The following is a 13,849-nucleotide window of genomic DNA, read 5'->3' as shown; positions in this document are numbered from 1 at the left end:
ATAATAAAATTAGTTTCTAAATTGCTTATAGGCTGTATATATAAGTTATTAGATCTTATAAGCTTCCCAGAAATAAGTTTTCACTCCCAATTTATTTTTTCATAATCTTGTATCAACGATTATAATCAATTCAGAAGCATTCAGATCGGAATAAATTTCCAGTCAATGAAATCCTTTTATTTTTTAAGTACGACTAATGAAATATGTCTTGATTTGAAATTTAAATGATAAAAACTATAGTAGTACTTACTTTTTTATTTCTAACATGTACGCTTCCATTTTGACCCCTCATCAATTTCTCTCTCTAGCTTATAATTCAATTATCCAAACATGTTGAAGAGGTAAAATTCTTTGAAATATCTCACAAATAATTGTAAGTTATAAGTTCTTTCAAATAAATGTAGCCAATACACCCCCTCGCTCTTATTCCGCATCATTTTTATGTCTTTCTGGGATTAATTCAAGGCTCCAATCACTGATACAATATATTGGCATTCGAAATGTTAAAAAGTAATAAGATGAGTTACATAATTGGTGAGTTAGGGGTGTTCAACTCTTCTGGCCATTTTTAATCTTAGACATGTTTGTAAATATAGTAATTCCAATTTATAAAATTAAATGAAATAAACAAACCTTCTACAATATAACTGTATAAGTGTATTGTAAGAATAGGTATACGCATCAAAGACGCTTTGGCCGAGTGGTTAAGGCGTGTGCCTGCTAAGTACATGGGGTTTCCCCGCGAGAGTTCGAATCTCTCAGGCGTCGGATATTTTTGTTAATTTTTTACTAAAAATCTTCAAGAAAATATTCTTATAACCCAGAATTGAAAATGTACTATTTTATGACTTTAGCCTCAGCATTCCTACACTAACATGAATTTCAAGTTATCCATTATTTAATTATTTGAGCATTGATATACTCATGTTGTTTAGTTAAAGCATACAAACATTATTACCTTGCAAATTACGACCAACCGATAGACAAACTTTGACAGAATCATTTGAAGCCCAACCATGATCGAGCCACTTCATTTTTTATACTTCCTCCATTTACGAAAAATAGTTCATAATTTCATTTTCATCCATCAAAATTACTGGCATGCCACAAACCAAAGTTATTCTAATGTGATAACATGATTTGCACAAATTTTTTATTTATAGTAATATTCAATGAAAATTCAACTGTACCCGAAATACTATCAATTATTAATAGAAATTTTTTTTAAAAAAAAGTTATTTTCTGGTCCTTTCCGATCCAACCCACTTAAGAAATGAGTTTTGGTTGCAATCAAATTTATTGAAAAAGCTCATCAAAAAATTGTCCGCCGCAATCATGGGCTGAGTCTGGCCTTAACTGGGCCTAGCAAATGTCTGGGCCAATTTAACACAAAAGAAAACTCGCATGGTGCTGGCAACGGCAACAAATTTGATCATTCAAGCCAGATATAATATAAAAGGATTTTTCTTACACTACTTAATTCAACCCGAATATAATAAATTATTGTTAAATTCAGTCTGAAAGAAATGTTCAGTTTTAAATAAAACAACGAGACGATGTCATTATGAATTTAATATAATGTCTATAAAGAAAAAAAACAAATGCGTTTGGTGATTGTATTGTTGGAAAATGAATTTCACCTAAATTTTTTAATATAGAAATTTTTTATTTTTAAGATATGATCGACCAAAAAGGAAGAATTTATATTTCTAAGGAACAGAGGACATATTATTATGCTAAACCAGTTTGTCCACTTATTACTCATAAAATGTTCCATTTCGTGTCATTCCCTGAGAGTATCTTTTTATTGCCAACTATTCTTCCCTAACACTATAAATTTACACAGTTATTTTTTTCTTGAATATGCAGTTATATAGTATTTCCAATGATTTACATTAAACTCAATTTCACTTTAGTGTGAATATCATATCAAATTTTGATTTTATTCCAACTATTTAAATTAAATTAAAACTGAACAGAATATTCTCTATCCACTACATTTTTACTCACAAATTTTTTTAAAAATGATTTGATCTTGTTTTAGTGTTAACCCGGTATATTTTACTCAAAAACTTAAAATCAATGAGATTGGTTTGTAGTATCTTGGAGCTAAGTACGGAGCATGTGAAAATTCCATGAAAAAATTGTTGAAGTGCAATTCTGTGGCAAACCAAAAAAATTTCCATTTTCTGATTTTCCGGTGGTAAAAACTGGATATTTGTATTGAAAAAAGATGCTATGAAGTTATAAATTTGTAAACATGTAGAATTGTCACTCCCAAACGTTATTCATCCCTTTTAAATTTTTATTGTGACTATCGGATCGATCCGAATGATTGGTATAGTGTATTAATCCATTCTAAATTAATTAATAATCAAAACTTGATTTTAAATGTAGAATGCCTAAAAATTAAGTCCTATTATATATTATTCTTGAAATTACTATAGCTGATGTTTTCTTGAAATTATTACTATATGTGAAGTAAGTTTTGTAACATAACTCATACCATTATACATCTGCAGGTTTAATTGATATTAAAAAGATCATTTCTTAAGCGCGCAAAATTTTAACAGATTTGAATTAATTCAACATTGTAATAAATATACTGATTAAAACAGTAAAAGAAAAGAGAATCGAGTTAACAAGATATGAATTCATTGATAAAAGAGAATAAAAATCAAGGAATTAAAACTAATACTACTATATAGTAACAAAGTTCGAAGAAATTATGCTAGCATCTAAATACAATCTCATTATTCTTAAACTATACACTTCTCCATATATATGTGCTAACAATTTCTTGATCCATCTATACAAAATGCTAATAATACAATTAAATTCGATCCTTTATTTATTTATTTAACGTCCTGACAAATTCATTTCGACTATTCACATTTGGTTCGCATTGATCTCCCGGAGTGACGTGTCTCAATCCTAGCTACCCACTTTTGCACACATGAAAATGTACACCTCCAACATTGCCTATAACATCTTCAAGGTATTTATTGAACCACAAAAAACAAACAAGAAAAAGGCCAAATAAAATTGGGGTAGAGAATTGGATGGATTCCTTTGTTTGAGAGAGAGAAATAGGAGGGTTATTGAAGATGGAAATCAAGGTGAGGTAAGGAAGAGACATTAGCCAACAAACCCTCCCAATCCAATTCCTCTAGTTTGATGCTCCCATCATCATTAATATTATTATTATTATTATTATTGTAAGTGTTACTAAGATAATGGGCATTGTTGACACTTTCATAATTGGAAACTTCCAATCCAGGGGCAGAAAGGTCATTTAGGGCCGCCATCGCACCCGCTAGGTTTTCCGTACCAACCTCATTTGGCAAATTGAACATCGGAACGACGCCGTTTAAGTTGAATATGCTGTTGTTGTGCTGCTGATCCATGACCATGAGGTGGTGATTAGGGTTGAAGGGGTTTCCGAATTGGGTGGCCGTAGATGAGGAATCCATGCAGACACCAGCTGCCTCGTACTCTTGCATGAACACCGGGCCCCCTCCGACCATGTTGGCGTGGTCCGAGGAGTCGCTGTTGTTTGGAGACGATGACGTGGTTGTGTTCTTTAACCTCTTTTTGATTGTTGAATTCCAAAAGTTCTTGATCTCATTGTCGGTCCTTCCTGGGAGGCGTGCTGCAATTTGAGACCACCTGATGCATGTGATTAATTAAGGGTTAATTTCCTATAAAATCATAAAGTTTGATCCATGCTGGTTAATTATAGTATTTTGTATTTATTTTGACGTAGAATGCAAGTTGGTCTTGCATGCTTCTCTATGGATGAGGCTATGCTTTTATATAATATATAAAAATAAAAATTATACAAATAAGTATTGCGTGTAGTAAGGTCACTCTCCTAATGTTTAGTTTACTTATTTATATGGAGTAGTATCAGTCACAATTGCAGATATTCTAGTCAAATTTTGCTAACTAATTAATTAAATAATACCAGTCGAATTGCATACATGACTATGGAGTATTAATTATTAAGAGGATGCATAAATGTTTTTAGCTCTGGGATCTAAGTAACAGTGGTATATATAGATCGATTAATAATTATACTATAGCACATGTGATGCAAGTATTCTTAGATATTAATGAATAGTAAATGAAACGTTTAATGAATAAATGAAATTGTTCTTTGTTGTCCAGATACATTGCTAAATATTTCGGACAAAAAGGGCAAAAAATCAGCTATCTGGAATATTAATTAATGAATTGAACTTCATCGACTTCAAAAAAATTGGTTAATATACTTTATAGTCATATATTCATACAAAAATAATCACAATTTTAAAAGAAGATGCATAGATGAGTGAAAAGTGAGAGAGAGACCTGTTGCCAAGAATGGAATGCAAATGGATGATAAGATGCTCCTCCTGAGGGGAGAAGGCGCCGCGCTTGAGATCAGGCCGGAGATAGTTTATCCAACGCAGACGGCAGCTCTTCCCGCAGCGCTGCAGCCCCGCGTTTCTTGCTATGTCGCTCCAACACCCTTGCCCATTTCTCACCATGTAATTCATCAACTTCTCATCCTCCTCCGGCGACCACAGCCCCTTCCTCTTCACCCCACCACCATTCTTCACTATTTTATCCTTATCATTATTCCTCATTCCCATCCCAACACCAAATTTCTCTTCTAACTTATAACTCACCAATATTAGTAGATGAATATTGATTGTATTTGTCTTCTTATTTTGTCCCCCCCTCTCCTCCTAGCTATTTTTCCAACTGGCCTTGATGGAGACTGTGAAAGTGAAGATAAATAGATGATCATAATTAGAGAGAGGGGGATTATGATTATGTGAAGTGGAAGCAAAATATGTTGCAATTCTCATACACATATGATGATTACCTTGTGAGTGAAGAAAAATCCATGGGTGCAAAAATAAAGACTAACATAGAGTCAAAGACAAGAACACCTAACATCTCTTTCCTTCAAGGTCCCCCTCCAATCCGTTTTCCACTCCACCCTCTCTCTCTTTCTCATTTTATTTCTAATTAGCAACAACTAATTTCTTACTTAATCACCTTTCTTTTTTTAGTAATTTTCTCTATGCAATTCATTAATCCATACACTGGTTTAATTAATACCACCATATACAATTCTTTTTTTAATAGTTTCTCTATACAATTCTTTAATCCATGTTAATTTTTATGGAGAAAAATTAACAACTCTTGAAGAATTATTTTAAGGTCTCCATGACCATGAGGGTTACATCTTTGTTGAAATAATATGAGAGCTTTAATCGTATTTCAAGCTAATTCTTACTGACTCTCATAATGTAACTTATTACAATTATTTTGATTTTCTTCTCAACCTTTTTATCTCTTCAATGAATTTACCATCGCAATTTAATCAACTTATATTTATATACATATAAATACTATGTACAGCACTTGATGTAATGGCATGCAGTAGTATATAGTACTGTAGTACATAAAATTCTAAATATTAATTTACAGTTAATTAATATTTTATGAACTTGATTTTTGTAACATGAAAAGTAGGAGAATAAAATTGTAAGCATGTCTGTCTGAGTGAGTTAACTAACTCTACTCTTAAGCAAACGACATGAATTGTTCATTGTTATAGTTTTGAAAAGCTGTTGGTATCCAAACAATTAAGAAGCATACATCCTTCATCAACAAGCGATAATCAAACATGTACAAGAAAATAATCAACGCAATGAATTTTATTTCATTAATTTCCTCACTGAAATCATTACTTCAATTCCTTAATTATTAATTATAAGGTAAAATGGGTATTTATCCAAAGTTACCCCTAGTTTTCCTATTATTCTTCATATTATAGACTATCTATTTTGAGATTAGCTACTAAATTAAAAGTATTTCATCTCTCAAAATCAAGTGCAACACATTTTCCAACCCACACACACAGATATGTCTATATATATAACAACCTACCTAGAAGCTACATAGAGAGGATATTTATAGATAAAATTGCATGTATATACATATGGATTTGAATTTTAGGAGTAATCTTTACTTCTTGTAAAGATATACACTGATCATTGGATAGGCTTGCTTCATTTGCAGACTTAATGAATACACAAATGTAGCTTTCACCACCTAATAAACGTCAGACATGCTACGAAAGAAACTACAAAACAAGCCCTTTTTAATATTTGAATCCGACATCAACCAGATTCATTTTTAATGCAATTTAGAATTAAAAAATAAAACATGAAAGATTATAGTATATGTATGTTGATTTGCATGCGGAAGAGAGATATCGATGTTGTCTAAAGAAAGGAAAGGAAAAGAATAAAAAGGAAAACTGTGAAGGTACTCCAAGACTAAGAGTCTCTCAAATCCTCCATGAACACTTGTACAAATCTAGCTGTATACTTTTCCATCTATACGCCATTTATGACCTTGCATATTAAGATATTGAATACATCTATCTATATAGTACAACTGCAGCATATATTCATCGTATTTTGTTTTCCAAGATTGTTATTTTCTCTACATCACTCTGCGCTAGCTGGACAAATTTACTTCACATTTTCTTCATCTTGCCTATCATGTCCATAACATAATTAACTACTTACCTACTTATGCATAATGATATACTTAGGGTCAAAAAAGGACTTTACTTTAATTTACAACATAAGTTTTTTTAAATCTAAAATAACGCTGGTTGACATTTTCTTCTTTAAAAAAAAATAAAATCAGCACATCTAGGGCAATGGCATTTCCGGCCGACCCTAAGAAAAAAATTAGGCTCTTGTGGCAGTATGGGGGTGGTCGGCCCTCAGCTCCCTAAGACAGGGGCGGAGCTAGCCTTTGCTTAGATGGAGCAATGGCCCCCTCCTCACCCCCACTTACCCTTCTATATATGTTTTGGTACAAATTTCCAAATACTATATATTACTAACTTATTCACTAAATATTTCCCCCTTATTAAAATTCATAAAATTATCCTGCCCTCTCTAGTATGATTTTTTGGCTACCCCCTGCCCAAGATGTGAGATATGTACATTAAGCAACATATGAAATAATTGTACTCCCTCTAAAAGAAAATTTGAAAGTGTACTACGAGATAAGTAGTATATCGGTAATGGTATATCATGTCCTGCAAATATTACTGGTGCAATTTCATGCATACGTTTCATGAATTTATTCGTATTGTTCAATTAATTACTAACTTGCTTAGTTGATTATTTAACTTGATATGCAATATTGCCATACGCATACCTTAATTAAGTTCATTATTGCGTCTAAAAGTGACCATTGTTGTTTTCAATGAAAAACTGTTTCAATAAAGCAAAAAAGAAATTGAATTCGAGATTTTCAGATGACAAGTAATCAGTTAAAAAGGTGAAAAGCTATACATATATGTTTGGGAATTTCTTCTTTTTCACGCGAGAAAATAACAAAAACAATCCTCTAGCATTGATTTTGATGTGTTGTTTGTGATCATTTTCCGCTATATTCACCAAAAAATAGAAGAAAAGCTTCAAAAGTGTATATGTTGACCTAATAGTAGAGAGGTAAAATACCCGAAACTAAAGGTCTACTTATGTTCATTTATCAATAAAATAAAAGATTCAAACATATTAGCATCAAAATAATTACATCCTTAACAATAATAGCGAGATATAACGTTTCTCCTGAAGGAAACTTCTACAGCAAGGGATGTTGCTGGTGAATTCATTTCTTGCTTCCATCATACGTTTTTTTCCATGCTTTGAAAAAATAAATTCCAGATATTCTAGTCAACGACAATATGTAATCAATTGTGTCATTGAAAAATTTACTACAAGGGAGCTTATTCTTAAACATTACAGTGTCTCTATCATAGACTGAAGAGACTCTGAAACAGGAGTGCCATTTATTTGCAGGAGATCTGTCTTCAATTCAAAATTAGAGTTGCTTCTATCTCTTCAATTGTTAGGGCTGTTAGTACTTCCCTCAGATGTCCGATATGGGATAGGTTTGTACTAACAAGGGCAAACCATTTGAAACTGAACCCATGAACCGTTTAGAGGTTTGACGGTTGGCGCAAGAAGCGCTCCATCTGGCGTGCCCTAGTCCTTATGGACATGTCAAAAACTTTTTGATCAAACTCCACCACAAGACCACCAAGAATGCCGGTATCGATCTGCACGGGTTTACGGGCATTAACATTCCTACCACCAGAAAGAGAACCCCCCAATCGAAATGATAAGGAAACTCACCTTCTGGTCAACTTTAACCTTCTTCCCTTGTCCAAGTATCTCCTGCAATGTCTCTATTAATTCTTTCTCCTCCTCCAGAGGCAAAGGCTGAAGAGGGAAAAGAGAACAGTCATAAGAGAACATATAAATGATGTATTTCTAATGGCATGTGGATGTTAAGTTAACTTAAGCTATTGCAGTCATGCAAATGGGCTGTTCTTTACTAGATTCATGTACACTAACCCGTCAAATTCACTTAATAGTGTATGAATATCATGGTCTAAGACTCTAAGCATCAGGCATAGTTGTCGACCAAATATTTATGTAATCCTATCACAAATAGACAAGAAAAGATACCCTGCCGAGCATACGATTCATGCAATTCAAAGGTCCACAAAATGCAGCAAACCATTCAGAACTTACTGGAAATCACATTTATGCAAAAAGGGGATAATACTAGCTTTATAAATACACTCCCCAAAAGAGTGAAGGAAGCTCATAGGAAACTCTGAAAAAAGTTGCATTATTGCAGGGAGAGGGTTTCCTACCACGATGGCACGATCAAGCTTTTCATTAAGCAAGGGCGTAAGAAATAATCTAAGAAACGTCATAGGAGAGTGCATGAGAGCTATAATTCTTCGGTTGCTCCATAAACTACCAACTTAGGGAAAACACACACATACATTTATTCTAGGAGTGAGCTTACAATCACAGTTGTCACAGTAACTTTTACTTCCCCTCTGTGAGCCATGGTAAGCTCTGAGAATCTTTGCACCATCCGTCCCACATGTCCCAGCCTCCTAGCTTCAGCAACAACAGCTGGTACATGAAATGTAATGAAACAGATATGAATTTATAATCAGGATCCACCCAAAAAATTCCCAACAGGATTGCATGTATCAACATCAGATGGATGTCTAATGAGTCGACAATTATGTAATATTGGTCCTGCAATACTGCTGCAAATATTCCAATTTTTTGTTTTTTCTTCCTTCATCCAAAAAGAGATGATAATATGCATAACCTACACCCAGTTACTAACTGAATAACAGTGCTGGAGTCTAGTTGCAAGTAGGAGTTTTAAAATTATAGGATATCAAGGAGAAATCATGTTATTTGCTATGAGTATATAGATTGAAGCCTAACATATGATAGATTAATATTTTACTGATAAGAAACTATAAAGAAACTAAGAGAGAAAGACAGTCAAGAGCAAAAGGCACTAAAATATGATAACAATTTCCTACTTAAATAACCCTATGGTATCCAGGTTGCATATACAAATCCTTTTTGAAGACTTGACAATTTCAGATTTTACTGTACAAAGCAACTCCATGGAAAACAAAGACTCTCTACAGTGATGAATAAATACTGCAAGAAAGCACAAGTAGAAATAACCAACTATATTGAGATCCAATGCTGAAAAAAAAACATATCTCATGTTAAATGCATTAAACCTCTCTAACACTAATGACATACAATTAAACTTTGTGATCAGTAGAAGATAAAAAAAATCCAGTACCCATGAAGTTCTTTGTGATATCTGAAAATTTAGCTTGACTGCAGATATCATTTATTGCCTTCACTCTGGCGTCTGAAGTTACTGAAGCATCCTTCATGAATTGAGCAAAAGTAGGGCTTTTCTTTGAAGCCTCAACAAGGGTAAGAAGCTCAGATTCAACTTTGTCAAGTACATTTGCTTTAACTGCTGCAATGTATAAGGCCGATGCGTAGTTTCCAGAAACTCCAAACATTGTCAAGGGAACCTAGAAGGAATAATATAACTTCTTCATAATATTCTACTTAATTAGATTCTGTGTTCTCACAAATCGTAAGTAATGTAGTATGCTAGTCAAAACATTTTCTTCAGGAGAAAAACAATGAATAGGACTATAGGAGGCCTATTTTCAAGAAAACATTTTAAACAGTTTGCATAACAATATAGCTACAAGTGAAAATGATAAAGCAGCAGACGCTATAGACGGCCTCAAGCCACATAAATTCAAGTATGAAAGTTAATAGAATGTGCTTTTGCAAAATGCATTTATTGGAAAACAAATGGTGAGTCAGCAAAAAATAAAATAGTAGAAATCTAAGAGCAGTTGAGAAAACTGATACTCTATTAAAAAATTCAGAAGTAAAATCGTCAAAGAGCAATCAAAATAACCACGATATTGAACATGTCAAATACACAATCCCCAAACACCATAAATATAAGTGAAATAGTATAAAAAAGATGAAGATGAGCATACCTTCACTTTCTGCTGTTTAGAAGCAGGGGCAGCTGCATAGGTCCTCGTGAACTGGGAAGTAATTACAGTTGAAACTCAAAACAATGGCAACAATTTAAGAGATGTTACATCTACAACTTCAATTCAAACCATCCCCCTCCCCTTAAAAAGGGCCAATTGAGGTACATTATAAATGATACGACAAGAAAAAAGATAAAAATAAAGGAAAACATATTTTACAAATGCGGCTGCACTAATTCGTGATACCTGAGTGAGAGTGGAACCGGAAGAAAGAGCAGGTGTGGAGGCGGAGGAAGATTCAACAAAGAGGGCTGGGCGGAGGAGAGGAAGCCCCGATCTGATACGCATAGGCATTGCCATTTCGGAGATGTATTAATTTAATCTCCTTTCAAATTCCCCTTTTCTCCACTCTGCAATTGGATTAATTAGGTTTGGAAAGGGCATAGATTTTCCGATTATCATTTGTCAAGTGGACCAGGCCGGATCGGCACAACCCATAATTGAACTGGGCAGTTTATTTCTTTATAAATCCCGCCATAATTGAAATGGGCTGTAACTTTATTTCTTTATAAATCCATACATCTTTAGTTTATCCCACTAAAAAATGTTATATTTTCAGATTTAGTAAACTTCTCTTTCATATTAATTTAAAATTTATATTACCACTATTTACTTTACGAACAAAACAAAATTATCTAGGTTCCTATGTTATTTCACAATAGTAGCATTTTTTTTGGAACGAATTCTTTTTCACTTTTATCATAAATGGTAAGCATGTCTCACATTCTATCAATTTATTCAATTCACATTTTATTATAAGACTAATATATAAGTGGAACTCATATTCCACTAACTTAATAAACTCACTTTTCGTTACATCTTTTAAAACTCGTGTTGAAACCAAATAGAAATCTTATTGTGGGGTGGAGGAAATACTATTTTCCATAGAATTAGATATTTTTTTCATGTAATTATTAAATGTTATTCCTCTAGTCCGCCAGAAATAATCTAAATAGTGAGAAAGAAATCAAGTTGGTAAAGTGAGAGAGAGATTAAAGAAAAAATCTTAATAAAATATGATAAAAAGATAAAAGTGAATAATATATTAAAAGTAAGTTTCAATTTTTAATACAAGATAAATTTTGGTGAACGGACCAAAAAAAAAGATGAGACTATATTTGATGGAGAGGAAGTGTAAATTAAAAATAATAGCGATGGGAATTATTTATAAGATCTCTCTTTTTCAACTTTAATTCCAATATAATTATTAAACAATTTTTGAATAAAATACGATAATAGTTTTTTATTATAATGAATTATAGATTTGATTTCCGAAAACAATGACATTTACACCATTAAAGTTTTTGAATTATGAAAAATGTTGCAAGAGGTCTTTGAAAAATGAAAATTAGTCATATGAAATATTTTTTCTGTTTTTGATTTATATTTGTGGGCCCACCAAATCTGGCGAGCCCACTGTAAACGGCTCTTGCCTTAATTTTAAGATAATTGTTGCGACCTAATTCAACGACAATTTCCACTGATGCACTAAAATCTAAAATGAGATAGGTAATTAGTTTCAATAGTACTTTAAAATCAATCATTTTTCTTGGTTACTTAGTTAAAAAATGCCTATTTTTAGGTTCACACTAAATCAAATTAAAAAAAGCATAGAATAGAGAATATTCTTTAACTTTAAGTTAGTATAAATGGTTGGAGTAAAATCATATTTGATGTGACATTTATGTTAAAATGGATTTGAATTTAGTGTAAATGGTTGAAGATGCTATTAAAATGTAAGAATTCCATTTTTCATGGACTAGATTTGTAATTCATTATTTTCATTAAATAAATATGCATATTCAAAATTATCTTATTTTAATTACTTTGGGGCTCACTAATTGTGATACTAGGCCAGGATCACACAAAAATTGTTGGGGCTCCCTAATTTGTTTTCACAAAACGATAATTTTTTACTATTAACTTTTGTTTAAAATTAGATGTACCAAAATCAAATTATGATCTAAATTTTAATGCAACCACATAATTTTTTTATTTCTCACACCATGCAGTAACTTATTAAACATGAAGAAGGATTGGTGGTGAAGTTCCATTAGCCAAGTCAAACAAAATAAAAATCATTATAGAAAATAACGGTAGAGGTAGTAGTGTTGCGATCTGCGGAGTACTCGTTGCTAATGGTGTATCCCCGTGCCGAATGGAAAACACCGGTGCCTCCGACGATCGGAGTTTCCTGATCCTTCCCCAATAATGACCTCCGGCCAATGATGGTAATCGAGCTGCCTTCGAATTGTCAAACCGTGAACATGAAGGTGAGGTTCAGCGCAACAGACAACTCATTCAGGGAAACGCCAACAGAGCCTTGAGTTCGGCCCAATCTCATCGAGTTCGGATTGGGACTAGCCGTCAAGAAGCCATTGACAGCTAGGACTTGACCCAAGTTTGTGGGAGAAGTGGACGTAATGTTGGGCCGTTGCAAATCACTATGAGTATAAAAACGAAATGTTGGTTTCGTATTGGGACTTTGGCCGTTGCATATCACCATTAATGAACAAATTACCAATATTATGGAGAGTGGCCATTTTTTTTTATGAATAGATGGTGGAGAAGTGGGAATTTATAGTCAGATAGGAGAATGGAAAAGTGTTAACTCGTTTATTTTGTCAAAATGATTTATTGGTTCATTAAATGAGAACTAGTATCACTCTCGTGCGATGCACGATTCATTTTATTTTCTTCACTCAGATATTACATTAAAATAATTTTTTAAAATAGTAAATGATATCATCATACGAAATCTAAAATCATAAAAATATATAATGAAAATTTATTATAGTAATATAAAAGCAAATAACTTTCAAAATAAAAATTTGACACAAATAAATTGATTAGTGAATTTGGCAAAAAAGTACTCACGAAAATAATATGGGCTAACGAATTAGAATTAGAATTAATAAAAAAGACCATTACTAATTAAGAATTAATCCACCTTTATTTTTTCATATGCTCTATTGTGCCTCCATCTTATCTTTTCCCCCGCATGTGTGCATCTATTTATATATCATCATACAAAACGTAAAATCATGAATATATATAATAAAAATCATGAATATATATAATAAATAAATAGTTTAGTTTGTGTCGGCAGAGGCAGCGCAGTTAGCAATGAAGAGGCTGATCTTGCTGCAATGAATATATATAATAAATATCAAATAACTTTAAAATAAAAAAATATACACAAATACATTGAGTAGTGAATTTAGCAAAAAAAATACTGAATAAAATAATTAGGCCACATAATTAATAATTACAATTAATACAAAAAAAGGTCATTACTAATTAAGAATAAATTTGCCTTCCTTGTCTCTTATGCTC

The 13,849-nt window shown here is 32.5% G+C and overlaps 2 protein-coding genes and 1 non-coding gene across 3 annotated transcripts; 1 reads left to right on the top strand and 2 right to left on the bottom strand.

Moving 5' to 3' along the window:
* Window positions 1-686: 686 nt before the first annotated feature.
* TRNAS-GCU (transfer RNA serine (anticodon GCU)) lies at window positions 687-768 on the top strand. Its single transcript has one exon. It is a non-coding gene; the product is annotated as a tRNA-Ser (tRNA).
* Window positions 769-2,638: 1,870 nt separating this feature from the next.
* On the bottom strand, window positions 2,639-4,735 carry LOC125193385 (transcription factor MYB83-like). Its single transcript, XM_048091164.2, has 2 exons — window positions 4,354-4,735; window positions 2,639-3,669 (listed from the first exon to the last, which is right to left on the bottom strand). Exons 1-2 carry the CDS (start codon window positions 4,635-4,637, stop codon window positions 3,099-3,101), a joined length of 855 nt encoding a protein of 284 aa, XP_047947121.1. The 5' UTR covers window positions 4,638-4,735; the 3' UTR covers window positions 2,639-3,098.
* A 2,806-nt stretch (window positions 4,736-7,541) lies between these two features.
* On the bottom strand, window positions 7,542-10,922 carry LOC125193151 (ATP synthase subunit O, mitochondrial-like). The gene is made up of 6 exons (XM_048090894.2): window positions 10,700-10,922; window positions 10,454-10,504; window positions 9,724-9,967; window positions 8,908-9,020; window positions 8,223-8,309; window positions 7,542-8,146 (listed from the first exon to the last, which is right to left on the bottom strand). Exons 1-6 carry the CDS (start codon window positions 10,811-10,813, stop codon window positions 8,027-8,029), a joined length of 729 nt encoding a protein of 242 aa, XP_047946851.1. The 5' UTR covers window positions 10,814-10,922; the 3' UTR covers window positions 7,542-8,026.
* Between the last annotated feature and the right edge of the window lie 2,927 nt (window positions 10,923-13,849).

This window comes from Salvia hispanica, chromosome 4 (genome assembly GCF_029641045.1).
Source record: "Salvia hispanica isolate PSC_SH4W2 chromosome 4, Shi_PSC_v1, whole genome shotgun sequence".
NCBI lineage: Eukaryota > Viridiplantae > Streptophyta > Magnoliopsida > Lamiales > Lamiaceae > Salvia > Salvia hispanica.
Note: the sequence above shows the minus strand (reverse complement) of the source record. Positions and strands in the feature narration are given on the sequence as shown.

Excerpts from the sequence above, each read along its gene's own strand:
- LOC125193385 (XM_048091164.2), bottom strand. The coding sequence starts at position 4,637 with ATGGGAATGAGGAATAATGATAAGGATAAAATAGTGAAGAATGGTGGT. Across the intron at positions 3,670-4,353 it reads CATTCCATTCTTGGCAACAG|GTGGTCTCAAATTGCAGCAC; the intron begins GTCTCTCTCTCA and ends CACATGCATCAG.
- LOC125193151 (XM_048090894.2), bottom strand. The coding sequence starts at position 10,813 with ATGGCAATGCCTATGCGTATCAGATCGGGGCTTCCTCTCCTCCGCCCA. Across the intron at positions 9,021-9,723 it reads TATCACAAAGAACTTCATGG|CTGTTGTTGCTGAAGCTAGG; the intron begins GTACTGGATTTT and ends TTCATGTACCAG. Across the intron at positions 8,147-8,222 it reads AGGTTAAAGTTGACCAGAAG|ATCGATACCGGCATTCTTGG; the intron begins GTGAGTTTCCTT and ends AAACCCGTGCAG.